Below are 22516 nucleotides of genomic sequence, written 5' to 3'. Positions count from 1 at the left end.
ACAGAATTTGCCATCCATCGTGTTAGACTCAACCGGCCCAGTCGTTTACTGGTCAACAAGCTTCGCAGTAATGATCAATTAACTGATATAGCAACTATTGAATCTGAAACTGGGGAATTACTATCAGAACCCACATTAATCAATCAAAGATGCTTCTTCATTTGGGAGAGATGTGAATACAGCACTAACTAAGCTTTTATTAAAAAAGGTAAGGATGCCACCCGGTGTTCTCACTATCGCCCCCTACCTTTGATAAATATAGATATTAAACTGTTTTCCATAATGTTGTTGTCCCGTCTCGAGACTATAAGGTCCCTAGACAAGATTGTGAAGCTTAATTCCCCTTTGTGTGTGTTTGTCTGTGAGCAGGAGTGTAGGGCTGGCAGAGCTGAACGCTCTCCTTCGTGGCCAGCTCAGCCAATCAGGGCAGGTAAATGAAGCACTGAGGGAGGATCTTTGCAAACTGACCACTGATTGGTCCAAAGCAGTGGAGGAGGCGGGACTGAGGGAGACGGAGTGGCAGAAAGAGAAAGAGGTAGACTGATAGCTGATTGGTCCAAAGACAGGAGGAGATGAGTCTTTCATTACTGGAGCTGTTTCATCATTCTGATCATCTCTTCTCTCTCTCTCTCTCTCTCTTTCTTTCTTTCTTTCTTTCTTTCTTTCTTTCTTTCTTTCTTTCTTTCTTTCTTTCTTTCTTTCTTTCTTTCTTTCTTTCTCTCTTTCTTTCTTTCTTTCTCTCTTTCTCTCTTTCTCTCTTTCTTTCCTCAGCGACTGACCAGTCATGTAGACCAGGGGCAGAGTCGTCTGATGTCCGTCTGGGGAGATGTGATCACTCTGAGACGACACTGTCACACTATGAAGACTGCCACTGACAGGTGCCTGGAAAACAATTCAAACCAGTATCTTAAACTCTCTATCTCTACGGCTGTGTCTGAAATGGCACCCTACTCCCTATATAGTGCACTACTTTTGACTAGAGCCCTATGGCTCTGGTTAAAATAGCCCTAGTGCTCTGGTCAAAAGTAGTGCACTGTATAGGGATTAGGGTGCCATTTTGGACGTACTTCTGTACTTGTGATATATAGTCCGGTTGGTAATGATTGTTGTTGTTGATCCCACCCACAGGGACCTTTGGGAGCTCAGGGCTGAGTTCTCTCACCTTTCTTCCTCTCTCCTCTCCCACTGTGGTTCAGTGGTGTCTCTCTCTCTATGGCCTAGTGACCCTACAACCAGCCTCCATCCTGCTTCCCGCTCTGCCTCTGCCCCACCCCTCTCCTCCACCCCGGGCCCACCCCTCTCCTCCACCCTAGGCCCTCTCTCCTTGCAGGACCTGGACCACGACCAGAAGGAGAGAGAGGAGAGGGAGAGGGAGAGAGATGAGAAGGAGAGAGAGGAGAAGGAGAGAGATGAGAAGGAGAGGGAGAGAGAGGAGAGGGAGAGGGAGAGGGAGCTGACAGAGCTCAGAGACCTCTATGAGGCTGAGACCCTGCATCTGAATAACAGGTCAGACTAAAAGGTTACTCCAGCCCTGCCTTTCCTGCATTCTCCACTGAGAACAATACTCATTGCTTTGGTTGTGTCCCAAATGGCACATTATTCCCTATATAGTACTCTCCCTTTGACCAGAGGGCTCTCCCTTTGACCAGAGGGCTCTCCCTTTGACCAGAGGGCTCTCCCTTTGACCAGAGGGCTCTCCCTTTGATCAGAGGGCTCTCCCTTTGACCAGAGGGCTCTCCCTTTGACCAGAGGGCTCTCCCTTTGACCAGAGGGCTCTCCCTTTGTGCAGAGGGCTCTCCCTTTGACCAGAGGGCTCTCCCTTTGTGCAGAGGGCTCTCCCTTTGTGCAGAGGGCTCTCCCTTTGTGCAGAGGGCTCTCCCTTTGTGCAGAGGGCTCTCCCTTTGTGCAGAGGGCTCTCCCTTTGTGCAGAGGGCTCTCCCTTTGACCAGAGGGCTCTCCCTTTGACCAGAGGGCTCTCCCTTTGACCAGAGGGCTCTCCCTTTGACCAGAGGGCTCTCCCTTTGACCAGAGGGCTCTCCCTTTGACCAGAGGGCTCTCCCTTTGACCAGAGGGCTCTCCCTTTGTGCACTACATAGGGAACAGGCTGCCATTTGGGATTCATCCTTTGTCTCTGCCTCAGACATGATCAGCTTAATCAATCCTGTTTCTGATTGTCTAGAGGTAGACGTGGTTGTTCCTCTTCTCTCTCTCTTCTTCCACAGGATCTCTGCGTTATCTCGTACCATTCAGGACCAAGAGGAAAAGGAAGAACGCCAGGAGGAGGAGAGGAAGATGGAGCGAGGGAGGGCTTTGGAGAAGCGTGAGAACAGAGAAAAGGAGTGGGAGAGACAGAGAAACACAGAGAGAACTCTAGAGTCTGTCTGTCAGGCCGTTCTAAAACTGGTAAGACTGACCACAGATCAGAAAATACAGTGCCTTCGGAAAGTATTCAGACCCCTTGACTTTTTCCACATTTTGTTACGTTACAGCCTTACTTCTAAAATGGATTTAATCATTTCCCCCCCTCATCAATCTACACACAATAGCCCATAATGACAAAGCAAAAACAGGTTTTTAGAAAGTTTTGCAAATTTATAAAGAAAATCACCTGAAATATCATATTTACATAAGTATTCAGACCCTTTACTAAGTACTTTGTTGAAGCACCTTTGGCAGAGATTACAGCCTTGAGTCTTCTTGGGTATGACGCTACAAGCTTGGCACACCTGTATTTGGGGAGTTTCTCCTATTCTTCTCTGCAGATCCTCTCAAGCTCTGTCAGGTTGGATGGGGAGCGTCGCTGCACAGCTATTTTCAGGTCTCTCCAGAGATGATCCAGATCCTGACTAGTCTCCCAGCCTCTCCAGAGATGATCCAGATCCTGACTAGTCTCCCAGTCTCTCCAGAGATGATCCAGATCCTGACTAGTCTCCCAGTCTCTCCAGAGATGATCCAGATCCTGACTAGTCTCCCAGTCTCTCCAGAGATGATCCAGATCCTGACTAGTCTCCCAGTCTCTCCAGATATGATCCAGATCCTGACTAGTCTCCCAGTCTCTCCAGAGATGATCCAGATCCTGACTAGTCTCCCAGTCTCTCCAGAGATGATCCAGATCCTGACTAGTCTCCCAGTCTCTCCAGAGATGATACAGATCCTGACTAGTCTCCCAGTCTCTCCAGAGATGATCCAGATCCTGACTAGTCTCCCAGTCTCTCCAGAGATGATCCAGATCCTGACTAGTCTCCCAGTCTCTCCAGAGATGATCCAGATCCTGACTAGTCTCCCAGTCTCTCCAGAGATGATCCAGATCCTGACTAGTCTCCCAGTCTCTCCAGAGATGATCCAGATCCTGACTAGTCTCCCAGTCTCTCCAGAGATGATCCAGATCCTGACTAGTCTCCCAGTCTCTCCAGAGATGATCCAGATCCTGACTAGTCTCCCAGCCTCTCCAGAGATGATCCAGATCCTGACTAGTCTCCCAGCCTCTCCAGAGATGATCCAGATCCTGACTAGTCTCCCAGTCTCTCCAGAGATGATCCAGATCCTGACTAGTCTCCCAGTCTCTCCAGAGATGATCCAGATCCTGACTAGTCTCCCAGTCTCTCCAGAGATGATCCAGATCCTGACTAGTCTCCCAGTCTCTCCAGATATGATCCAGATCCTGACTAGTCTCCCAGTCTCTCCAGAGATGATCCAGATCCTGACTAGTCTCCCAGTCTCTCCAGAGATGATCCAGATCCTGACTAGTCTCCCAGTCTCTCCAGAGATGATCCAGATCCTGACTAGTCTCCCAGTCTCTCCAGAGATGATCCAGATCCTGACTAGTCTCCCAGTCTCTCCAGAGATGATCCAGATCCTGACTAGTCTCCCAGTCTCTCCAGAGATGATCCAGATCCTGACTAGTCTCCCAGTCTCTCCAGAGATGATCCAGATCCTGACTAGTCTCCCAGTCTCTCCAGAGATGATCCAGATCCTGACTAGTCTCCCAGTCTCTCCAGAGATGATCCAGATCCTGACTAGTCTCCCAGTCTCTCCAGAGATGATCCAGATCCTGACTAGTCTCCCAGCCTCTCCAGAGATGATCCAGATCCTGACTAGTCTCCCAGTCTCTCCAGAGATGATCCAGATCCTGACTAGTCTCCCAGTCTCTCCAGAGATGATCCAGATCCTGACTAGTCTCCCAGTCTCTCCAGAGATGATCCAGATCCTGACTAGTCTCCCAGTCTCTCCAGAGATGATCCAGATCCTGACTAGTCTCCCAGTCTCTCCAGAGATGATCCAGATCCTGACTAGTCTCCCAGTCTCTCCAGAGATGATCCAGATCCTGACTAGTCTCCCAGTCTCTCCAGAGATGATCCAGATCCTGACTAGTCTCCCAGTCTCTCCAGAGATGATCCAGATCCTGACTAGTCTCCCAGTCTCTCCAGAGATGATCCAGATCCTGACTAGTCTCCCAGTCTCTCCAGAGATGATCCAGATCCTGACTAGTCTCCCAGTCTCTCCAGAGATGATCCTGACTAGTCTCCCAGTCTCTCCAGAGATGATCCAGATCCTGACTAGTCTCCCAGTCTCTCCAGAGATTATCCATATCCTGACTAGTCTCCCAGTCTCTCCAGAGATGATCCAGATCCTGACTAGTCTCCCAGTCTCTCCAGAGATGATCCAGATCCTGACTAGTCTCCCAGTCTCTCCAGAGATGATCCAGATCCTGACTAGTCTCCCAGTCTCTCCAGAGATGATCCAGATCCTGACTAGTCTCCCAGTCTCTCCAGAGATGATCCAGATCCTGACTAGTCTCCCAGTCTCTCCAGAGATGATCCAGATCCTGACTAGTCTCCCAGTCTCTCCAGAGATGATCCAGATCCTGACTAGTCTCCCAGTCTCTCCAGAGATTATCCAGATCCTGACTAGTCTCCCAGTCTCTCCAGAGATGATCCAGATCCTGACTAGTCTCCCAGTCTCTCCAGAGATGATCCAGATCCTGACTAGTCTCCCAGTCTCTCCAGAGATTACCCAGATCCTGACTAGTCTCCCAGTCTCTCCAGAGATGATCCAGATCCTGACTAGTCTCCCAGTCTCTCCAGAGATGATCCAGATCCTGACTAGTCTCCCAGTCTCTCCAGAGATGATCCAGATCCTGACTAGTCTCCCAGTCTCTCCAGAGATGATCCAGATCCTGACTAGTCTCCCAGTCTCTCCAGAGATGATCCAGATCCTGACTAGTCTCCCAGCCTCTCCAGAGATGATCCAGATCCTGACTAGTCTCCCAGTCTCTCCAGAGATGATCCAGATCCTGACTAGTCTCCCAGTCTCTCCAGAGATGATCCAGATCCTGACTAGTCTCCCAGTCTCTCCAGAGATTACCCAGATCCTGACTAGTCTCCCAGTCTCTCCAGAGATGATCCAGATCCTGACTAGTCTCCCAGTCTCTCCAGAGATGATCCAGATCCTGACTAGTCTCCCAGTCTCTCCAGAGATGATCCAGATCCTGACTAGTCTCCCAGTCTCTCCAGAGATGATCCAGATCCTGACTAGTCTCCCAGCCTCTCCAGAGATGATCCAGATCCTGACTAGTCTCCCAGCCTCTCCAGAGATGATCCAGATCCTGACTAGTCTCCCAGTCTCTCCAGAGATGATCCAGATCCTGACTAGTCTCCCAGTCTCTCCAGAGATGATCCAGATCCTGACTAGTCTCCCAGTCTCTCCAGAGATGATCCAGATCCTGACTAGTCTCCCAGTCTCTCCAGAGATGATCCAGATCCTGACTAGTCTCCCAGTCTCTCCAGAGATGATCCAGATCCTGACTAGTCTCCCAGTCTCTCCAGAGATGATCCAGATCCTGACTAGTCTCCCAGTCTCTCCAGAGATGATCCAGATCCTGACTAGTCTCCCAGTCTCTCCAGAGATGATCCTGACTAGTCTCCCAGTCTCTCCAGAGATGATCCAGATCCTGACTAGTCTCCCAGTCTCTCCAGAGATTATCCATATCCTGACTAGTCTCCCAGTCTCTCCAGAGATGATCCAGATCCTGACTAGTCTCCCAGTCTCTCCAGAGATGATCCAGATCCTGACTAGTCTCCCAGTCTCTCCAGAGATGATCCAGATCCTGACTAGTCTCCCAGTCTCTCCAGAGATGATCCAGATCCTGACTAGTCTCCCAGTCTCTCCAGAGATGATCCAGATCCTGACTAGTCTCCCAGTCTCTCCAGAGATGATCCAGATCCTGACTAGTCTCCCAGTCTCTTCAGAGATGATCCAGATCCTGACTAGTCTCCCAGTCTCTCCAGAGATGATCCAGATCCTGACTAGTCTCCCAGTCTCTCCAGAGATTATCCAGATCCTGACTAGTCTCCCAGTCTCTCCAGAGATGATCCAGATCCTGACTAGTCTCCCAGTCTCTCCAGAGATGATCCAGATCCTGACTAGTCTCCCAGTCTCTCCAGAGATGATCCAGATCCTGACTAGTCTCCCAGTCTCTCCAGAGATGATCCAGATCCTGACTAGTCTCCCAGTCTCTCCAGAGATGATCCAGATCCTGACTAGTCTCCCAGTCTCTCCAGAGATGATCCAGATCCTGACTAGTCTCCCAGTCTCTCCAGAGATTATCCAGATCCTGACTAGTCTCCCAGTCTCTCCAGAGATGATCCAGATCCTGACTAGTCTCCCAGTCTCTCCAGAGATTACCCAGATCCTGACTAGTCTCCCAGCCTCTCCAGAGATGATCCAGATCCTGACTAGTCTCCCAGTCTCTCCAGATATGATCCAGATCCTGACTAGTCTCCCAGTCTCTCCAGAGATGATCCAGATCCTGACTAGTCTCCCAGTCTCTCCAGAGATGATCCAGATCCTGACTAGTCTCCCAGTCTCTCCAGAGATGATCCAGATCCTGACTAGTCTCCCAGTCTCTCCAGAGATGATCCAGATCCTGACTAGTCTCCCAGTCTCTCCAGAGATGATCCAGATCCTGACTAGTCTCCCAGTCTCTCCAGAGATGATCCAGATCCTGACTAGTCTCCCAGTCTCTCCAGAGATTACCCAGATACTGACTAGTCTCCCAGCCTCTCCAGAGATGATCCAGATCCTGACTAGTCTCCCAGTCTCTCCAGAGATGATCCAGATCCTGACTAGTCTCCCAGTCTCTCCAGAGATGATCCAGATCCTGACTAGTCTCCCAGTCTCTACAGAGATGATCCAGATCCTGACTAGTCTCCCAGTCTCTCCAGAGATTACCCAGATCCTGACTAGTCTCCCAGCCTCTCCAGAGATGATCCAGATCCTGACTAGTCTCCCAGTCTCTCCAGATATGATCCAGATCCTGACTAGTCTCCCAGTCTCTCCAGAGATGATCCAGATCCTGACTAGTCTCCCAGTCTCTCCAGAGATGATCCAGATCCTGACTAGTCTCCCAGTCTCTCCAGAGATGATCCAGATCCTGACTAGTCTCCCAGTCTCTCCAGAGACCTGTTCTTATTGTCCTCAAATAGGTTGGAAAAATAGGCTGATCGAGCAGCAGTGAGGGCTCTTTGATATTGCTCTGTACTGTCTATCCAAGCTAGTAGGAAGACTTCCAGTTTGGTGGAGCGCCATTTCCGTTCCAATTTTCTGGAGGCTTGCTTCAGGGCTCGGGTATTCTCTGTATACCAGGGAGCTAGTTTCTTGTGACAAATGTTTTTTGTTTTTAGGGGTGCGACTGCATCTAGGGTATTACGCAAGGTTACATTTAGATCCTCAGTTAGGTGGTTAACTGATGTTTGTACTCTGACGTCCTTGAGTAGGTGGAGGGAGTCTGGAAGGGCCTCTAGGGACCTTTGGGTTGTCCAAGGATTTATAGCACGGCTTATGATGGTCCTTGGTTGGGGTCTGAGCAGAATATTTGTTGCGATTGCAAACATTTACATTTTTACATTTTAGTCATTTAGCAGACGCTCTTATCCAGAGCGACTTACAGTTAGTGTGTGTGGTAATAAGATGGTGGTCCGATAGTCCAGGATTATGAGGAAAAATATTTAGATCCACAATATTTATTCCACGGGACAAAACTAGATCCAAGGTATGACTGTGGCAATGAGTAGGTCCGGAGACATGTTGGACAGAACCCACTGAGTCGATGATGGCTCCGAAAGCCTTTTGGAGTGGGTCTGTTGACTTCTCCATGTGAATATTAAAGTCAGCAAAAATTAGAATATTATCTGCCATGACTACAAGGTCCTATAGGAATTCAGGGAACTCAATGAGGAACTCTGTATACGGCCCAGGGGGGTAAATTGACATTTGCCATCATAAATGTTAACAACACCTCCGACTTTGCGGGATGCGAGGGGGATATGGTCACTAGTGTAACCAGGAGGAGAGGCCTCATTTAACACAGTAAATTCATCAGGCTTAAGCCATGTTTCAGTCAGGCCAATCATATCAAGATTCGGATCAGTGATTAGTTCATTGACCATAACTGCCTTGGAAGTGAGGGATCTAACATTAAGTAGCCCTATTTTGAGATGTGAGATATCACAATCTCTTTCAATAATGACAGGAATGGAGGAGGTCTTTATTCCAGTGAGATTGCTAAGGCAAACACCAGCATGGCACAGACACGGTCTCAATGGGGATAGCTGAGCTGACTACCCTGACTGTGCTAGTGGCAGACTCCACTAAGCTGGCCGGCTGGCTAACAGCCTGCTGCCTGGCCTGCACCCTGTATCATTGGGCTGGCTAACAGCCTGCTGCCTGGCCTGCACCCTGTCTCATTGGGCTGGCTAACAGCCTGCTGCCTGGCCTGCACCCTGTCTCATTGGGCTGGCTAACAGCCTGCTGCCTTGCCTGCACCCTGTCTCATTGGGCTGGCTAACAGCCTGCTGCCTGGCCTGCACCCTGTCTCATTGGGCTGGCTAACAGCCTGCTGCCTGGCCTGCACCCTGTCTCATTGGGCTGGCTAACAGCCTGCTGCCTGGCCTGCACCCTGTCTCATTGGGCTGGCTAACAGCCTGCTGCCTGGCCTGCACCCTGTCTCATTGGGCTGGCTAACAGCCTGCTGCCTGGCCTGCACCCTGTCTCATTGGGGAGGCTAACAGCCTGCTGCCTGGCCTGCACCCTGTCTCATTGTGGAGGCTAACAGCCTGCTGCCTGGCCTGCACCCTGTCTCATTGGGGAGGCTAACAGCCTGCTGCCTGGCCTGCACCCTGTCTCATTGGGGAGGCTAACAGCCTGCTGCCTGGCCTGCACCCTGTCTCATTGGGCTGGCTAACAGCCTGCTGCCTGGCCTGCACCCTGTCTCATTGGGGAGGCTAACAGCCTGCTGCCTGGCCTGCACCCTGTCTCATTGGGCTGGCTAACAGCCTGCTGCCTGGCCTGCACCCTGTCTCATTGGGGAGGCTAACAGCCTGCTGCCTGGCCTGCACCCTGTCTCATTGGGCTGGCTAACAGCCTGCTGCCTGGCCTGCACCCTGTCTCATTGGGGAGGCTAACAGCCTGCTGCCTGGCCTGCACCCTGTCTCATTGGGGAGGCTAACAGCCTGCTGCCTGGCCTGCACCCTGTCTCATTGGGCTGGCTAACAGCCTGCTGCCTGGCCTGCACCCTGTCTCATTGGGCTGGCTAACAGCCTGCTGCCTGGCCTGCACCCTGTCTCATTGGGCTGGCTAACAGCCTGCTGCCTGGCCTGCACCCTGTCTCATTGGGCTGGCTAACAGCCTGCTGCCTGGCCTGCACCCTGTCTCATTGGGCTGGCTAACAGCCTGCTGCCTGGCCTGCACCCTGTCTCATTGGGCTGGCTAACAGCCTGCTGCCTGGCCTGCACCCTGTCTCATTGGGCTGGCTAACAGCCTGCTGCCTGGCCTGCACCCTGTCTCATTGGGGAGGCTAACAGCCTGCTGCCTGGCCTGCACCCTGTCTCATTGGGCTGGCTAACAGCCTGCTGCCTGGCCTGCACCCTGTCTCATTGGGGAGGCTAACAGCCTGCTGCCTGGCCTGCACCCTGTCTCATTGGGCTGGCTAACAGCCTGCTGCCTGGCCTGCACCCTGTCTCATTGGGGAGGCTAACAGCCTGCTGCCTGGCCTGCACCCTGTCTCATTGGGCTGGCTAACAGCCTGCTGCCTGGCCTGCACCCTGTCTCATTGGGGAGGCTAACAGCCTGCTGCCTGGCCTGCACCCTGTCTCATTGGGCTGGCTAACAGCCTGCTGCCTGGCCTGCACCCTGTCTCATTGGGGAGGCTAACAGCCTGCTGCCTGGCCTGCACCCTGTCTCATTGGGCTGGCTAACAGCCTGCTGCCTGGCCTGCACCCTGTCTCATTGGGGAGGCTAACAGCCTGCTGCCTGGCCTGCACCCTGTCTCATTGGGGAGGCTAACAGCCTGCTGCCTGGCCTGCACCCTGTCTCATTGGGCTGGCTAACAGCCTGCTGCCTGGCCTGCACCCTGTCTCATTGGGCTGGCTAACAGCCTGCTGCCTGGCCTGCACCCTGTCTCATTGGGCTGGCTAACAGCCTGCTGCCTGGCCTGCACCCTGTCTCATTGGGCTGGCTAACAGCCTGCTGCCTGGCCTGCACCCTGTCTCATTGGGCTGGCTAACAGCCTGCTGCCTGGCCTGCACCCTGTCTCATTGGGCTGGCTAACAGCCTGCTGCCTGGCCTGCACCCTGTCTCATTGGGCTGGCTAACAGCCTGCTGCCTGGCCTGCACCCTGTCTCATTGGGGAGGCTAACAGCCTGCTGCCTGGCCTGCACCCTGTCTCATTGGGCTGGCTAACAGCCTGCTGCCTGGCCTGCACCCTGTCTCATTGGGGAGGCTAACAGCCTGCTGCCTGGCCTGCACCCTGTCTCATTGGGCTGGCTAACAGCCTGCTGCCTGGCCTGCACCCTGTCTCATTGGGGAGGCTAACAGCCTGCTGCCTGGCCTGCACCCTGTCTCATTGGGGAGGCTAACAGCCTGCTGCCTGGCCTGCACCCTGTCTCATTGGGCTGGCTAACAGCCTGCTGCCTGGCCTGCACCCTGTCTCATTGGGCTGGCTAACAGCCTGCTGCCTGGCCTGCACCCTGTCTCATTGGGGAGGCTAACAGCCTGCTGCCTGGCCTGCACCCTGTCTCATTGGGCTGGCTAACAGCCTGCTGTCTGGCCTGCACCCTGTCTCATTGGGGAGGCTAACAGCCTGCTGCCTGGCCTGCACCCTGTCTCATTGGGGAGGCTAACAGCCTGCTGCCTGGCCTGCACCCTGTCTCATTGTGGAGCTAGAGGAGTTAGAGCCCTGTCTATGTTGGTAGATAAGATGAGAGCACCCCTCCAGCTAGGATGGAGTCCATCACTCCTCAGCAGGCCAGGCTTGGTCCTGTAACACCCCTCCAGCTAGGATGGAGTCCATCACTCCTCAGCAGGCCAGGCTTGGTCCTGTAACACCCCTCCAGCTAGGATGGAGTCCATCACTCCTCAGCAGGCCAGGCTTGGTCCTGTAGCACCCCTCCAGCTAGGATGGAGTCCGTCACTCCTCAGCAGGCCAGGCTTGGTCCTGTAGCACCCCTCCAGCTAGGATGGAGTCCATCACTCCTTAGCAGGCCAGGCTTGGTCCTGTAGCACCCCTCCAGGGTCCATCACTCCTCAGCAGGCCAGGCTTGGTCCTGTAGCACCCCTCCAGCTAGGATGGAGTCCATCACTCCTCAGCAGGCCAGGCTTGGTCCTGTAACACCCCTCCAGCTAGGATGGAGTCCATCACTCCTCAGCAGGCCAGGCTTGGTCCTGTAGCACCCCTCCAGCTAGGATGGAGTCCGTCACTCCTCAGCAGGCCAGGCTTGGTCCTGTAGCACCCCTCCAGCTAGGATGGAGTCCATCACTCCTCAGCAGGCCAGGCTTGGTCCTGTAGCACCCCTCCAGCTAGGATGGAGTCCATCACTCCTCAGCAGGCCAGGCTTGGTCCTGTAGCACCCCTCCAGCTATGATGGAGTCCATCACTCCTCAGCAGGCCAGGCTTGGTCCTGTAGCACCCCTCCATCTAGGATGGAGTCCATCACTCCTCAGCAGGCCAGGCTTGGTCCTGTAGCACCCCTCCAGCTAGGATGGAGTCCATCACTCCTCAGCAGGCCAGGCTTGGTCCTGTAACACCCTTCCAGATAGGATGGAGTCCGTCACTCCTCAGCAGGCCAGGCTTGGTCCTGTAACACCCCTCCAGGGTCCATCACTCCTCAGCAGGCCAGGCTTGGTCCTGTAGCACCCCTCCAGCTAGGATGGAGTCCGTCACTCCTTAGCAGGCCAGGCTTGGTCCTGTAGCACCCCTCCAGGGTCCATCACTCCTCAGCAGGCCAGGCTTGGTCCTGTAACACCCCTCCAGCTAGGATGGAGTCCATCACTCCTCAGCAGGCCAGGCTTGGTCCTGTAGCACCCCTCCAGCTAGGATGGAGTCCATCACTCCTCAGCAGGCCAGGCTTGGTCCTGTAGCACCCCTCCAGCTAGGATGGAGTCCGTCACTCCTCAGCAGGCCAGGCTTGGTCCTGTAGCACCCCTCCAGCTAGGATGGAGTCCATCACTCCTCAGCAGGCCAGGCTTGGTCCTGTAGCACCCCTCCAGCTAGGATGGAGTCCATCACTCCTCAGCAGGCCAGGCTTGGTCCTGTAGCACCCCTCCAGCTATGATGGAGTCCATCACTCCTCAGCAGGCCAGGCTTGGTCCTGTAGCACCCCTCCAGCTAGGATGGAGTCCATCACTCCTTAGCAGGCCAGGCTTGGTCCTGTAGCACCCCTCCAGGGTCCATCACTCCTCAGCAGGCCAGGCTTGGTCCTGTAACACCCCTCCAGCTAGGATGGAGTCCATCACTCCTCAGCAGGCCAGGCTTGGTCCTGTAGCACCCCTCCAGCTAGGATGGAGTCCATCACTCCTCAGCAGGCCAGGCTTGGTCCTGTAGCACCCCTCCAGCTAGGATGGAGTCCATCACTCCTTAGCAGGCCAGGCTTGGTCCTGTAGCACCCCTCCAGCTAGGATGGAGTCCGTCACTCCTCAGCAGGCCAGGCTTGGTCCTGTAACACCCCTCCAGGGTCCATCACTCCTCAGCAGGCCAGGCTTGGTCCTGTAGCACCCCTCCAGCTAGGATGGAGTCCGTCACTCCTTAGCAGGCCAGGCTTGGTCCTGTAGCACCCCTCCAGGGCCCATCACTCCTCAGCAGGCCAGGCTTGGTCCTGTAACACCCCTCCAGCTAGGATGGAGTCCATCACTCCTCAGCAGGCCAGGCTTGGTCCTGTAACACCCCTCCATCTAGGATGGAGTCCATCACTCCTCAGCAGGCCAGGCTTGGTCCTGTAGCACCCCTCCATCTAGGATGGAGTCCATCACTCCTCAGCAGGCCAGGCTTGGTCCTGTAGCACCCCTCCAGCTAGGATGGAGTCCATCACTCCTCAGCAGGCCAGGCTTGGTCCTGTAGCACCCCTCCAGCTAGGATGGAGTCCATCACTCCTCAGCAGGCCAGGCTTGGTCCTGTAGCACCCCTCCAGCTAGGATGGAGTCCATCACTCCTCAGCAGGCCAGGCTTGGTCCTGTAACACCCCTCCAGCTAGGATGGAGTCCATCACTCCTCAGCAGGCCAGGCTTGGTCCTGTAGCACCCCTCCGGCTAGGATGGAGTCCATCACTCCTCAGCAGGCCAGGCTTGGTCCTGTAGCACCCCTCCATCTAGGATGGAGTCCGTCACTCCTCAGCAGGCCAGGCTTGGTCCTGTAGCACCCCTCCAGCTAGGATGAAGTCCATCACTCCTCAGCAGGCCAGGCTTGGTCTTGTAGCACCCCTCCAGCTAGGATGGAGTCCATCACTCCTCAGCAGGCCAGGCTTGGTCCTGTAGCACCCCTCCAGCTAGGATGGAGTCCATCACTCCTCAGCAGGCCAGGCTTGGTCCTGTAGCACCCCTCCAGCTAGGATGGAGTCCGTCACTCCTCAGCAGGCCAGGCTTGGTCCTGTAGCACCCCTCCAGCTAGGATGGAGTCCGTCACTCCTCAGCAGGCCAGGCTTGGTCCTGTAACACCCCTCCAGCTAGGATGGAGTCCGTCACTCCTCAGCAGGCCAGGCTTGGTCCTGTAGCACCCCTCCAGCTAGGATGGAGTCTGTCACTCCTCAGCAGGCCAGGCTTGGTCCTGTAGCACCCCTCCAGCTAGGATGGAGTCCATCACTCCTCAGCAGGCCAGGCTTGGTCCTGTTTGTGGGTGAGTCCCAGAAAGAGAGCCAATTATCTACAAATTCTATTTTTTGGGAGGGGCAGAAAACTGTTTTCAACATTCAGAGACTTGTCTCGAAGCCACTCCTGCGTCATCTTGGCTGTGACATAGGGTCGTTGTCCAGTTGGAAGGTGAACCTCCGGTCAGAGTGACCATCGGGTTCTTGGTCACCTCCCTGACCAAGGCCCTTCTCCCCCGATTGCTCAGTTTGGCCGGACGGCCAGCTCTAGGAAGAGTCTTGGTGGTTCCAAACTTCTTCCATTTAAGAATGATGGAGGCCACAGTGTTCTTGGGGACCTTCAATGCTGCAGACATTTTGTGGTACCCTTCCCCAAATCTGTGCCTCGACACAATCCTGTCTCGGAGCTCTACGGACAATTCCTTCAACCTCATGGCTTGGTTTTTGCTCTGACATGCACTGTCAACTGTGGGACCTTATAGAGACAGGTGTGTGCCTTTCCAAATCATGTCCAATCAATTGAATTTACCACAGGTGGACTCCAAATCAAGTTGTAGAAACATCTCAAGAATGATCAATGGGAACAGGAGGCACCTGAGCTCAATTTCGAGTCTCATAGCAAAGGATCTGAATACTTATTTAAATAAGGTATTTCTGTTTTTATTTTTAATACATTTGCTAAAATTTATAAAAACCTGTTTTCGCTTTGTCATTATGGGATATTGTGTGTAGATAGATGAGGAATAAAATGTATTTAATCCATTTTAGAATAAGGCTGTAACGTAACAAAATGTGGAAAAAGTCAAGGGGTCTGAATACTTTCCGAATGCACCACATAGAAATGAACACATCCCCCAGCCCACTGTATTGGTCCATTATATAGCCTGTTTAATGATATTCTGTTGTTGTTTCCCGTGTCTAGTCCAAGGTTCTGTTCTCCCAGAGTAGCAGTAGCCCTACTCTGTGTCTGTCCAGCGATGGGTCAGGACCAGACCGGTTGACTACAGGGCTAACCCAGGTGTTGGATGTATTGGCCCAGGCTGAGACCACTACAGGGCTAACCCAGGTGTTGGATGTGTTGGCCCAGGCTGAGACCACTACAGGGCTAACCCAGGTGTTGGATGTGTTGGCCCAGGCTGAGACCACCCTGCTGTGGCGGCACCAGGAAGTACAGGTCTGTTGAAGACATGCATCAGATCCACTGTTCTAATAGGCTGTTTGAAGACAGACTCTACCCAGCAGGCCAAGCGTGTTCTAATGTTGTCATTTCAACCCATTTTTCCCCCCTGGGTAGAGAAGATATCTATATCTGTTTCTGCATGATCTAGTTAAGTCCAAACAAGCCACCAGTGTCCATGTCTCATCTCCCGCTTCCCTTCAGGATGCTGCGGCTAGCCTGCGGAGGCTGGGTGAGGAGAGAGCGGCGCTGGAACAGAGAGTCAGACAGCTGGAGACAGACACAGAGGAGAGGCAGACACAGAGCCTGCATGGAGGACAGGAGCTCACACACACACAGGACATGTTGCTCAGGTAACACACACAGGACATGTTGCTCAGGTAACACACACAGGACATGTTGCTCAGGTAACACACACAGGACGTGTTGCTCAGGTAAGACACACTGGACGTGTTGCTCAGGTAACACACACTGGACGTGTTGCTCAGGTAAGACACGTTGCTCAGGTAAGACACGTTGCTCAGGTAAGACACACTGGACGTGTTGCTCAGGTAAGACACACTGGACGTGTTGCTCAGGTAAGACACGTTGCTCAGGTAAGACACGTTGCTCAGGTAAGACACACTGGACGTGTTGCTCAGGTAAGACACGTTGCTCAGGTAAGACACACTGGACGTGTTGCTCAGGTAAGACACGTTGCTCAGGTAAGACACGTTGCTCAGGTAACACACACTGGACGTGTTGCTCAGGTAACACACATGTTGCTCAGGTAAGACACACTGGACGTGTTGCTCAGGTAAGACACACTGGACGTGTTGCTCAGGTAACACACACTGGACGTGTTGCTCAGGTAACACACACTGGACGTGTTGCTCAGGTAAGACACGTTGCTCAGGTAAGACACACTGGACGTGTTGCTCAGGTAAGACACGTTGCTCAGGTAAGACACACTGGACGTGTTGCTCAGGTAAGACACGTTGCTCAGGTAAGACACGTTGCTCAGGTAACACACACTGGACGTGTTGCTCAGGTAACACACATGTTGCTCAGGTAAGACACACTGGACGTGTTGCTCAGGTAAGACACACTGGACGTGTTGCTCAGGTAACACACACTGGACGTGTTGCTCAGGTAACACACACTGGACGTGTTGCTCAGGTAACACACATGTTGCTCAGGTAAGACACACTGGACATGTTGCTCAGGTAACACACACTGGACGTGTTGCTCAGGTAAGACACGTTGCTCAGGTAAGACACACTGGACGTGTTGCTCAGGTAAGACACGTTGCTCAGGTAAGACACGTTGCTCAGGTAACACACACTGGACGTGTTGCTCAGGTAACACACATGTTGCTCAGGTAAGACACACTGGACGTGTTGCTCAGGTAAGACACACTGGACGTGTTGCTCAGGTAACACACACTGGACGTGTTGCTCAGGTAACACACACTGGACGTGTTGCTCAGGTAAGACACGTTGCTCAGGTAAGACACACTGGACGTGTTGCTCAGGTAAGACACGTTGCTCAGGTAAGACACGTTGCTCAGGTAAGACACACTGGACGTGTTGCTCAGGTCTCGGGTGAGGAGGAGGAAGCCTGCTTATTTAAACCTGAATTTAGCCAGGTGGGTTGTTGAGAATAATATATATTTTACAATAATAACCTGTTCCTACTTCTGTTCTGCAGGATGTCTTGTGTTCTCTCTAGCCTGGTCCCGGATCTGTTTGTGCTGTCTTGCCAACTCCTGGTCATTGTCCCAGAGGAGTTGGAAAGACCGCACAAACAGATGTGGGACCAGGCTCTGTGTTCTCCACGTATAGTTGACTGGAAAAACGCTGGAGATTCACCCATCTATGTTGCTGTTGCTGTGTCAGTGAGAGAGAGATGGTGGGCTCCCTGAGGAGCCAGCTGGAGGAAGAAGAGAGACGGAGTGAGGAGAGAAGGAAGGAGAACGAACGACTGAGACGGGAGAGAGAGAGGGAGGTGGAAGAGAGGAAGGAGCTGGAGAGTGAGAGGCAGAGACGGTACCTACTCCAGGTCACTGTAAAGTCAACTGTTGATGTAACAAGGGCTTTACAAACCATTTGATTGATTGATTTGATTGACAGATTGGAGGCTGACCTGGTAGAGAGTGCCCATCTCAGTGAGCGTGAGGCTCGTATCCGCATGGAGCTGCATGCCCTACAGGGGGCGCTGCAGAGAGAACAGCTGGACAGGGAGAGGGCAGAAGAGGAAGCTGCTGATGTTAAGAATGCTCTAAGCAAGGTACAGCTATCATCTCTGACCTCTAACCTCTTGAGTCTTAGATTGGATCTGACACATGCTCGTTGTATTTGTCTGCCTTTGTTTACATGATCGTGATCGCTCACCCGTTAAAGCCTGCAAACTACATGCATCGTTTCATATTGAAAATAGAGTATTATGTTGTAGGGTGTCCAGTCAAACACGCATCTTTTGACCAATGGGTAAAATAAGGTGTTAATTGTGTAGATACTCCTCCAAGAAAACCAATGGACCAAACCTCATGTCTCTATCCGTTCAAAGTTACTAGAGTTTATTCCCATATAGGATGACTAGAATTAGTGTGAGTAAACCAATGGAGGACAGAGAAAAAAAGTGGGCAAAAATTAAGAAAATAGCATGGCGTCAGCTGGGCTGGATGCTGGGAGAGAATGGCTAACTGACAGGAAACTAGCATGGCGTCAGCTGGGCTGGATGCTGGGAGAGAATGGCTAACTGACAGGAAACTAGCATGGCGTCAGCTGGGCTGGATGCTGGGAGAGAATGGCTAACTGACAGGAAACTAGCATGGCGTCAGCTGGGCTGGATGCTGGGAGAGAATGGCTAACTGACAGGAAACTAGCATGGCGTCAGCTGGGCTGGATGCTGGGAGAGAATGGCTAACTGACAGGAAACTAGCATGGCGTCAGCTGGGCTGGATGCTGGGAGAGAATGGCTAACTGACAGGAAACTAGCATGGCGTCAGCTGGGCTGGATGCTGGGAGAGAATGGCTAACTGACAGGAAACTAGCATGGCGTCAGCTGGGCTGGATGCTGGGAGAGAATGGCTAACTGACAGGAAACTAGCATGGCGTCAGCTGGGCTGGATGCTGGGAGAGTATTAAGGCTAACTGACAGGAAACTAGCATGGCGTCAGCTGGGCTGGATGCTGGGAGAGAATGGCTAACTGACAGGAAACTAGCATGGCGTCAGCTGGGCTGGATGCTGGGAGAGAATGGCTAAACTGACAGGAAACTAGCATGGCGTCAGCTGGGCTGGATGCTGGGAGAGAATGGCTAACTGACAGGAAACTAGCATGGCGTCAGCTGGGCTGGATGCTGGGAGAGAATGGCTAACTGACAGGAAACTAGCATGGCGTCAGCTGGGCTGGATGCTGGGAGAGAATGGCTAACTGACAGGAAACTAGCATGGCGTCAGCTGGGCTGGATGCTGGGAGAGAATGGCTAACTGACAGGAAACTAGCATGGCGTCAGCTGGGCTGGATGCTGGGAGAGAATGGCTAACTGACAGGAAACTAGCATGGCTTCAGCTGGGCTGGATGCTGGGAGAGAATGGCTAACTGACAGGCTCCAGGCTCACCGCTGAACTCCTCATGTTTCTACTCAAACCCAAAGGACATAAAATGTAGAGCTAAGACAGATATCGATTTTGAGACATGACATGTAGTATTTTCATATTTTAGTATACACCTTTCATATTAATGCGTCATTCCTGATTGTTTTCGAAGATTTCTCACAAATATAAGCGTATCTCTGAAATGTCAATGTAGCTCAAGAGTGTACCCCAAGCTTTTTATTTCAAAGCCTTTTCTATTTAATCCAGCTTCTGTCATGCTAATTTAGCTTTTTGCGACCCGCGGAAACAACTTTGCAGACGACGACCACAACATCTAAAATCATCAAAAGTTACTGTCAGCAGAGCTTATTATCGGATGTAATAGGTTACGAAATCCGACTTTTTGGATATAATGTGAATGATGTTCGAGAAAGACCCCACTGAACGATTCAGAACATGAAGAATCATATTTGTCTTGGTAAAATGTGTTTTATTACATAAGGAACTGAAATGTTTTCTCCCACTCTGGGCAGAGTGGCGGGCACCCTATAATATTACATTTACATTTACATTTTAGTCATTTAGCAGACGCTCTTATCCAGAGCGACTTACAGTTAGTGAGTGCATACATTACATTTTTTATACTGGCCCCCCATGGGAATCGAACCCACAACCCTGGCGTTGCAAACGCCATGCTCTACCAACTGAGCTACGTCCCTGCCGGCCATTCCCTCCCCTACCCTGGACGACGCTGGGCCAATTGTGCGCCGCCCATGAGTCTCCCGGTCGTGGCCGGCTACGACAGAGCCTGGATTCGAACCAGGATCTCTAGTGGCACAGCTAGCACTGCGATGCAAATCCCCTTTGATGCTAACGCTTGCTTCTACTGCACATGCTAGCTTTCATGCTGTTCTGTTCTGTCTCTTTGTCATGGCGTTGTTTCTTCAGCACAAATGATGAAGGTGAAGACTAGAGCAGAAGAGCAGCTCTCATCTTCTTCCCTCAGGACCCCTGTGGAAATGTTGCCTTTCCCACTGGTAGTCTTGCTACTCACATCCCTCCTTCCTCTCCTCCTTCCTCTCCTCCTTCCTCTCCCCTCTCTCTCCCCTCTCTCTCCCCTCGGTCTCCTCCCTCATTCCTCCCTTTGCTTCCCTCCAGGCCCGTGAGTCAGTCTTAACCCTGTCATCCGGTCAGACCCTTCTGAAGAGAGAAGTGTCAGAGCACCGTGATGCCCTAGAGAAGATGGCTGCCTTAAACGAAGCCCTAGCCAAGGACAAGAGAGAGCTCAACGCCCAGGCTATACAGGTATACATTAACCCTAACACCCAGGCTATACAGGTATACATTAACCCCAACACCCAGGCTATACAGGTATACATTAACCCTAACACCCAGTGCTTTGTTGCACTTTTACATCGATGTTGAACATTTCTACTGTCCCACTCTTGTCCACTGTCCCACTCTTGTCCACTGCCCTGTCAAATGTTCAAAATAAATAAATACTCTGCTAAATAAACTGCTAAGCTGTCTCAGACAACTACTCTAGACCCAGAGAGAATGACCTGTTCTTCTCCCCCACAAGCTTGAGATGGAGATGGCTGACCTCCAGGGCCAGCTACAGGGACTGGAGTCAAAGGTCATGACCCTTCGTAGGGAGCTGAAGACCCAGTCCAATGAGAGCACAGAGTTAAGGTAGGACATTATGTGACTTCATCAAAAGTAGACAGACCTTTCTTAAATCCATTACAACTGTTCCAAATAATGTTAATGACATCTGTTTTGAAGACTAAATGCGAACATTAATTTGCCTCAGCGCCTGTCTGCGAGGGCTGGTTTGTGATCGTGATAGTTCCATCAGTATTCTCAGAGCTCTGGCTGTGTGTGACAATCAATCAACATCTTATCAATCAATGTATTTGTCCAGGACTCGTAGAGGATCAGAGCTGAGCTCCCTGCAGCAGCTGAGGCACAGAGAGAGGGACCTGGAGAGTGAGGTGGAGACCCTACGAGAGGAGAAGGAGAGAGAAATCACCGCTCTGGTGGAGGAGAGAGGGATGGATGGAAAACGACTGGAAGAGGTGAAGGAGAACAGGAGAGTGGCATTGAGTCTTTTTATTTTATCTGTGGGGTTTGTGTTGCTTCTATTCAGTTGATTGTTTTTGCGTATTGTTCTTGACGTGTGCGTTCCAGCTGTCTGTGCAGCACAGTGCAGTGTGTGGGGAGTTGAGCGGTCTACAGGCAGAGCTGTGCAAAGCGACAGAGCAGCGGAGGAGGGCAGAGAGAGAGAGCCAGGATGTGGCGGGGACTGTCCTCTCACTGGAGAGAGAGAGAGACCAGCTGGAGCAGGACATAGAGGAACTCAGGTCAATATACTCTTCATGCTTTACAAACGTATAAAAGTAAAGGTTAAAAGCAGAAAATGTGATTTAAGAAAACAGATTTGCCTGCACACTGCCTTAAACGGATAGTTCAGCCAAATGACTAAAGAACTCAATGGTTTCCTGACCCTGTCAGCAGTCTATGGAAAAGGTTTGACAGCAATCCATGCTTTGGTTTAGTTTCCTTGGCAGTGGCTAGTAGTGTTTCCAAATGCTGGCACAAATCCCATTCAAGTAATGAGACCGATATTTCCAGTGATTTTAAACATCACATCCATACTAGAATAGACCTACAAATACTGAACTGTTAAATAAAATGGGATCACTGTAGGTTATCCATTTTTTCCATTGTATGGCTAGAGATAATGCAATGATGCCTATATTAATTTATATGAAAATACTTATACAACTTCTGTTGCATTCACCTTTTACTTATTTGCATATTAGGATGTTTTGGACATGATGTGCGAAAAATGCTAATATTGGTCCCATGACTCAAATGGGATTTGTGCCACGAATGCTAAAATGTTAGCATTTGGAAACAGTGACAGGGAAACTAAACCAACACATTAATTTCTGTCGTTCCTTGTCCATAGACTGCTTACAGCACGTGTCAAACTCATTCCACGGAGGGCCGAGTGGCTGCTGGTTTACACGGAGGGCCGAGTGGCTGCTGGTTTACACGGAGGGCCGAGTGGCTGCTGGTTTACACGGAGGGCCGAGTGGCTGCTGGTTTACACGGAGGGCCGAGTGGCTGCTGGTTTACGCTCCTCCCTTGTACTTGATGGATGAATTAAGGTCACTAGTTAGTAAGGAACTCCCCTCACCTGGTTGTCTAGGTCTTAGCAAGGAACTCCCCTCACCTGGTTGTCTAGGTCTTAGTAAGGAACTCCCCTCACCTGGTTGTCTAGGTCTTAGTGAGGAACTCCCCTCACCTGGTTGTCTAGGTCTTAGTAAGGAACTCCCCTCACCTGGTTGTCTAGGTCTTAGCAAGGAACTCCCCTCACCTGGTTGTCTAGGTCTTAGTAAGGAACTCCCCTCACCTGGTTGTCTAGGTCTTAGTAAGGAACTCCCATCACCTGGTTGTCTAGGTCTTAGTAAGGAACTCCCCTCACCTGGTTGTCTAGGTCTTAGCAAGGAACTCCCCTCACCTGGTTGTCTAGGTCTTAGCAAGGAACTCCCCTCACCTGGTTGTCTAGGTCTTAGTGAGGAACTCCCCTCACCTGGTTGTCTAGGTCTTAGTGAGGAAC

General features: G+C 52.0%; 1 protein-coding gene across 1 annotated transcript in view; it reads left to right on the top strand.

The window, feature by feature from the left end:
- Window positions 1-22516, top strand: part of LOC311143886 (uncharacterized protein) — a 63624-nt gene that overhangs the window by 20061 nt on the left and 21047 nt on the right. The window contains exons 6-18 of the mRNA XM_084179756.1: window positions 370-535; window positions 772-878; window positions 1129-1357; window positions 1412-1506; window positions 2223-2403; window positions 15055-15306; window positions 15514-15662; window positions 17187-17336; window positions 17421-17577; window positions 20047-20193; window positions 20471-20580; window positions 20813-20966; window positions 21079-21251. Coding sequence (XP_084035882.1) covers window positions 370-535; window positions 772-878; window positions 1129-1357; window positions 1412-1506; window positions 2223-2403; window positions 15055-15306; window positions 15514-15662; window positions 17187-17336; window positions 17421-17577; window positions 20047-20193; window positions 20471-20580; window positions 20813-20966; window positions 21079-21251 — 2070 coding nt within the window. The remainder of the gene's footprint in view (window positions 1-369; window positions 536-771; window positions 879-1128; window positions 1358-1411; window positions 1507-2222; window positions 2404-15054; window positions 15307-15513; window positions 15663-17186; window positions 17337-17420; window positions 17578-20046; window positions 20194-20470; window positions 20581-20812; window positions 20967-21078; window positions 21252-22516) is intronic.

The sequence above is a fragment of the Coregonus lavaretus genome (genome assembly GCF_964263955.1).
Source record: "Coregonus lavaretus genome assembly, chromosome: 16".
In the NCBI taxonomy this organism is placed as follows: Eukaryota; Metazoa; Chordata; class Actinopteri; order Salmoniformes; family Salmonidae; genus Coregonus; species Coregonus lavaretus.
This window is presented reverse-complemented; position numbering and strand designations above follow the sequence as displayed.